The sequence below is a fragment of the Babylonia areolata genome, chromosome 22 (genome assembly GCF_041734735.1).
Source record: "Babylonia areolata isolate BAREFJ2019XMU chromosome 22, ASM4173473v1, whole genome shotgun sequence".
NCBI lineage: Eukaryota > Metazoa > Mollusca > Gastropoda > Neogastropoda > Buccinidae > Babylonia > Babylonia areolata.
Window position 1 is genome coordinate 12,740,215 of NC_134897.1, and position 6,832 is coordinate 12,747,046.

Here is a 6,832-nt window from a genome sequence, read left to right on the forward strand (position 1 = left end):
GACTGTGTACGTTTCAATAATGTAACTGCGATCGTTGTGGCATGAACAGTAATACTGACTGCGCACGTTTCAGTGATGTAACTGCGATGATTATGGCATGAGTAATAATACTGACTGCTTACATGTCAGTAACGTAACTGCGATCATTATGGCATGAGTAATACTGACTGTGTACGTTTCGGTGATGTAAATGCGATTGTTGTGACATGAACAGTGATACTGACTGTGTAGGTTTCAGTAACGTAACTGAGATCATTATGGCATGAGTAATACTGACTATGTACGTTTCAGTGATGTAACTGTCGTAGCACGAACTGTAATACTGACTGCGTACGTTTCAATGATGTAACCGAGAACACTGTGGCATGAACTGCAATACGGACTGCATACTTTTTTATTGGTATAACTGATTTCGCTGAACCAATGCAATGCAATCCCAAAAGGAAGCAGTCCAGATAAGATATTAAAAATGAATAGCGGTCTCAGTGAGGTGACAGACTTTCAGTTGTGAGCATACTTGTCAGCAGCAGTAAAGGGGTTAAACTGCAAGACACAGAGAGTAAACAGATAAAAAAAAAATTACGTGTGAGTGTGTCTTGGAGAAAACTGACATGAAAGACAGAAGCAGAAAGGGAAGGACAAAGAGGGAGGGAGAGGGAGAGGGATATCTATGAGAGAGGGGTATTCATGCAATCGAACATGTATCATATAATCTGTTACTGTGTTAGACACAAATATTAATAATAAATCATTGATGTTGTTGGAACATACGCATTACGATCATACTTTGCGTTGTTCTGTAGACGAAACACCTAAGCTTGATTTTTTATGCGTCGCTTTTTATTTATCAGAAATTGTACCAGCAATGTTCTTTTCATGGAAAACAAAGTATCCTTATATCTTGTAGAACCCCAAGCTAATTCCTTCCCTCCATTATTCCTTATCCAGAATATTCCGCTTACACCAAAACGACGACGACAACGCCGAGGATGCCGCGAAGAACGACGACGACGACGGAGATGATTCCGCTGAGGCCGCCTTCCATGGGCTCCGTGTCAGAGACGTCCCGCAACGTGGACCCGCTCAAGCCCGGCAGGGGACACCACTCCAGGCCCCAGGAGACCTACAGGACCGTGACCTGGGTGCCCCGTCAGGCCGGGAGAGGTGAGGCCACGTGGTGGGATGGGGTGGGGTGTGTATTTATGTAGTTTGCCCAGGATTTCTCTCTTGGAACGCCAGAAGAACCGCCAGGATTTCCCTCTTGGAACGCCAGAAGAGCTGCCAGGATCTTCTGACGTGAAACGTCAGAAGAACAGCCAGGACATCTCCCTTGGAACGTCAGAAGAACAGCCAGGACATCTTCCTTGGAACGTCAGAAGAACAGCCAGGACATCTTCCTTGGAACGTCAGAAGAACAGCCAGGACATCTCCCTTGGAACGTCAGAAGAACGGCCAGGACTCTTCCTTGGAACGTCAGAAGAACGGCCAGGACTCTCCCTTGGAACGTCAGAAGAACGGCCAGGACTCTTCCTTGGAACGTCAGAAGAACGGCCAGGACATCTTCCTTGGAACGTCAGAAGAACAGCCAGGACTTCTTCCTTGGAACACCAGGACTTCTTCCTTGGAACGTCAGAAGAACAGCCAGAACTTCTTCCTTGGAACGTCAGAAGAACAGCCAGGACTTCTTCCTTGGAACACCAGAAGAACAGCCAGGATTTCTCCTTTGGAACACCAGAAGAACAGCCAGGACTTCTTCCTTGGAACGTCAGAATAACAGCCAGAACTTCTTCCTTGGAACGTCAGAAGAACAGCCAGAACTTCTCCCTTGGAACGTCAGAAGAACAGCCACGACATCTTCCTTGGAACGTCAGCAGCCACGACATCTTCCTTGGAACGTCAGAAGAACAGCCACATCTTCCTTGGAACGTCAGAAGAACAGCCAGGACATCTTCCTTGGAACGTCAGAAGAACAGCCAGGATTTCTCCCTTGGAACGTCAGAAGAACAGCCAGGACATCTTCCTTGGAACGTCAGAAGAACAGCCAGGACATCTTCCTTGGAACGTCAGAAGAAGAGCCAGGACTTCTTCCTTGGAACGTCAGAAGAACAGCCAGAACTTCTTCCTTGGAACGTCAGAGGACAACCAGGACTTCTCCCTTGGAACGTCAGAAGAACAGCCATGACTTCTTCCTTGGAACGTCAGAAGAACATCCACGACATCTTCCTTGGAACGTCAGCAGCCACGACATCTTCCTTGGAACGTCAGTAGCCACGACATCTTCCTTGGAACGTCAGAAGAACAGCCACGACATCTTCCTTGGAACGTCAGAAGAACAGCCACGACATCTTCCTTGGAACGTCAGAAGAACAGCCACGACATCTTCCTTGGAACGTCAGCAGCCACGACATCTTCCTTGGAACGTCAGAAGAACAGCCACGACATCTTCCTTGGAACGTCAGAAGAACAGCCACGACATCTTCCTTGGAACGTCAGCAGCCACGACATCTTCCTTGGAACGTCAGAAGAACAGCCACGACATCTTCCTTGGAACGTCAGCAGCCACGACATCTTCCTTGGAACGTCAGAAGAACAGCCACGACATCTTCCTTGGAACGTCAGTAGCCACGACATCTTCCTTGGAACGTCAGAAGAACAGCCACGACATCTTCCTTGGAACGTCAGAAGAACAGCCAGGACTTCTCCCTTGGAACGTCAGAAGAACAGCCAGGACTTCTCCCTTGGAACGCCACAGGAAAAACCAGCACTTCCCCATTGGAATGCCAGAACAACCAGGACTTCTCACTCGGAACGCCAGAAGAACAACCAGGACTTCTCCCTCGGAACGCCAGAAGAACAACCAGGACTTCTCACTCGGAACGCCAGAAAAACAGCCAGGACTTCTCCCATGGAACGCCACAAGAACAGCCAGGACTTCTCCCATGGAACGCCACAAGAACAGCCAGGATTTCATTCCTCTTCAGATGACCAGGACTTCTCCCCCCTTGGAACATCACTCCAGGCCTCCCCTTGGAACGCCAGACGGAGCTCCCACCTAGACAGACATCTAGGACTCACTTCCTTGAACAACGGAACCAACTTTTCATTGAACCAAGACCCAAAGCCCTGAACAACTGATCTTTAGGACTTATGTCAATGTAGGTCGTTACTTTACTCTTCTGTTTGAAGCTCGGCTTTGATTTCCTTGTCTTTTTTCTTCATTTTTCTTCTTTTTTTTATGAAACAGAATACACAGATGATGATGATGATAATGATAATAATAATAATAGTAATGATGATAATGATAACAATAATGATAAATGATGTGCATGTGTATCACTTACCCTGCACCTCTCAGTGTGTTTAGCGGTGCATGTGAAGGTACAGGGGCACGAAAAGATACCAGAAAACACAACCCCGGTGGAATTACAGTTTCTAACTGGTTTAATAACCACACGCGCACACTCTGTCCCATCTCACCCACCCGCCCTCTTCTCTCCCTCCCATCGGTGTATGTGCAGTTCTCAAAGTTCGCGCGCGCGCAGTATTGTTTGTCCTTGTGGAGGAAGGTGGCAGAATGGTTAGGACACTCAGCTGCCAATATAGTGAGTCCGTGAGGCTGTGGGTTCGAATCCCGCTCTCGCCCTTTCTCCCAAGTTTGACTGGAAAATCAAACTGAGCGTCCTAGTCTTTCGGATGAGATGATAAACCGAGGGGTCCCGTGTGCAGAACGCACTTGGCGCACTGAAAAAGAACCCATGGCAACGAGTGTTTTGTGTGTCCTCTGGTAAAAATTCTGTCGAAGATACCCACTCTGATAGGTACACAAATATACATGCATGCACTCAAGGCCTGACTAAGCGCGTTGGGTTATGCTGCTGGTCAAGACATCTGCATTGCAGATGTGGTGCAGCGTATATGGATTAACCGAACGCAGTGACGCCTCCTAAAGAAAGTGAAAGTGAACGTTTCTTTTCATCCCTCTTCCAAACCCTCTTTCCGCCACTTCCCCCTTACGTGTGTACGCTCTCCCATCTCACCCACCCCGCCCCTTTCTCTCCCCCTCTCCCATCAGTGTATGTGTGTAGTTCTCTACATGCGCGCGTGCGTAAGCAGTATTGGAAGATATATAAATAATGTAAGTCAACCTCAGTGACAATGCCATTCTACTTAAACAGGTGATGTTAAATGAAAAACCACGCACTATTATTGTTAGTATTATTTTTGTTGTTATTATGATGGGATGGTTACATATTTATGCATATGCAGGTGTACTCGTGTGTGTGAAGTGTCCGTTTTCGTGTTTGTATTTGTTTTCTTGCTGTGGCATTTTGTTCTTACTCTCTTCTTTTTATTATTATTATTATTCTTTATTTTATCTTATTTACTTAGAAGTAGTGGTGGTAGTAGTAGTAGTAGTAGTAGTAGTAGTATTGTATTTTTCATTTTGTTTTGTTTGCTTGTTTAATTTCTTTGCTTATTCCACTTCCTTCGTTAAAGAAAATTCTTTCATTCATTCATTCCGTGTGTCTGGCAGGCCGCAAGGGGGAGAAGATCCAGCCCAGCGTGGCAGAGAACCACAACAGCGGCAGCACAACGACACGGTGTCTGCACTCCCCCCTCCCCTTCCTCCTGCTGCTCCTCCTCACGCTTGTGCTCACTGCTCGGCACGTGCCGCTCGACTCCTGATAGTGGGGCGCTCGTCGCTGGGACAGCAACACACTTCTCACACATAGAATGTGCTTCTTCTTCTTCTTCTTCTTCTCTTCCTCATCCTCTCAACTCTTCTTCTTTTGCCAGGCCCTTGAGAACTATTGCTTTTAAATGATGAAGAGAACATCGTTGGTGAATATTTGCCCATGTTTTGTTTTTATGTCTGTTGGCGACTTTTTTCTTCTTCTTTTTTTTTTTTTTTTTAGCGGTTTTGATTATTTTTTGTTCGTATGGTCCATGTACGTGACCTTTTTTGGTTTGATTATTTTTGTTATTATGTCTGTGTAGGCGATTTTTTGTTTGTTTGATTATTTTTGTTCGTTTTTTGTTTTTTGGGTGGGTTTTTTTTTGTCACATACTCAGTGCTCACGGTTGCCGATTTGGTGACGAGTAAGATTTTGGAGAGAGAAAAAAGGTCTTGGAAGGTCACTCACATTTATGCATGACAAACAAAATCTCCTGCATGCTTTTGGCAACTGAAGTGTGCGAATCGCGTTGTTTTTGTTTTGTTTTCCTGCTGGTTTTTTTTTTTTTTTTTTTTTTTTTTTTTTTGGTTAAAGTGTTTGCCACGTCTGCAACTTGATTTATGGTCAGTATCAGAATATATTTACATGATTATTTATTTACTACTTTTGTGTTTGTTTATTTTATTATTTCCTCATCTGTTCGTTAGCTAAGCTATTGTTCGTTTGTATTTGTTATTAATTCACAGGACTGGATGTTTGGTTGTTTGATAAACGATGTATATAACCTGTTCATTAACGTTTGGGTCTGTCAAGACAAAGAGACATAACTTCAATGTGTGATCAGCACTGAACATGAAGTTGTGTACCTTTATTTCGCATAAAGGAGCAACAGTAACGGTACTTATTTTTCATTCAGTTTGTAACATTTCGTGGGGCACGATTACACTTCGTTTTATATTTGCCTGTCAGTTTCAGTCTTTCAACATTTTTCCCCTTACAGTTTATTTTCTCGTCGTCTAACAATAGAACAGTCCATGAAAAACAAAACACTGCATGAGTTGATGTTATGCATGTGTGTATCCGTTTATTTATTTTATTATGTTTGCTGTATTATATTCGTTCGTCTGTTTAGTGACAAAACAGCAGTTCATGAATGTGTCCAGTTCTTTCGTGTATTAAAGAGATGTACATAATGTGCTTAATAATCTCAGATTGATATGGCATTCAACATTGACCAAATAATATATGTTATTAATGCAACATGTATGTGTGAATAACGTCACAATGTCTTGTTTACCGATATCCACTAATTCCCGTGCGTGCTGATGACTGAATTTATGACAGTATCGCAAAAAGAAGATTATGTACTGTCGTCTTCAATGGCATTGTCATCGGAGTTCTGTAACCTCTTGGTTGCTGAATATTGGTAATAGAAAAAAAACCTCCGAAAGCGGAGTATGGTTGCCTACATGGCGGGGTAAAAACGGCCGTACACATAAAAGTGAACGTGGGAGTTGCACCCCACGAACGCAGAAGAAGAAGAAGAAGAAGAAGATAGTAAAAGAAAAAAAGAAAAGAAAACTGTGGCCTGAAATTCAAGTGCAGTCACTGCATTTTTTTGCTTAGCAATGGCATAATTGATTTTGCTGAACAAAAAAAAAGAAAAAAAAAAGAAAAAGAAAAAGCAATCCCAAGAAAGAAGAGGTCCAAGTAAAAGAATGGTGACTGACAACCTGACATGTACGATCTGCCTCTGTGAGGTGACAGCCATTGTTTGACGAGCATACTTGTCAGCAGCAGTAAAGGGGTTAATATTTGTTGTTTTTTTCTCAGCATTATCTCCATTCTATTTTCCATATTTTTCCAATGATTTTTTAAAATCTTTTTTTTTTTTTTTAATTTTTTTTACCTGGTTCGGTTGGAAGATCTTCAATTATATGTATATATATACACACACCAAAAAAACCCAAAAAAAACCCAAACGAAATAGTATGATGTGACTGTTGTGACTTGATTCGATGTTATTTGAGTGTTTATTTGTGTATCTTTTTGTCTGTTCTAATGATAATTATTTTTAGTATTATTATTATTGGTGTTGTTATCATTATCATCCTAACTTTTATCATCATCCTAACTTTCTCTGGAAGATCTGTGAT

At 43.0% G+C, this 6,832-nt stretch overlaps 1 protein-coding gene across 1 annotated transcript in view; it reads left to right on the forward strand.

Moving 5' to 3' along the window:
* Positions 1 to 4,686, forward strand: part of LOC143297514 (uncharacterized) — a 43,514-nt gene extending 38,828 nt beyond the window's left edge. The window contains exons 8-11 of the mRNA XM_076609914.1: positions 949 to 1,187; positions 1,445 to 1,572; positions 2,240 to 2,643; positions 4,535 to 4,686. Coding sequence (XP_076466029.1) covers positions 949 to 1,187; positions 1,445 to 1,572; positions 2,240 to 2,643; positions 4,535 to 4,686 — 923 coding nt within the window. The remainder of the gene's footprint in view (positions 1 to 948; positions 1,188 to 1,444; positions 1,573 to 2,239; positions 2,644 to 4,534) is intronic.
* The last annotated feature ends 2,146 nt before the right edge of the window (positions 4,687 to 6,832 follow it).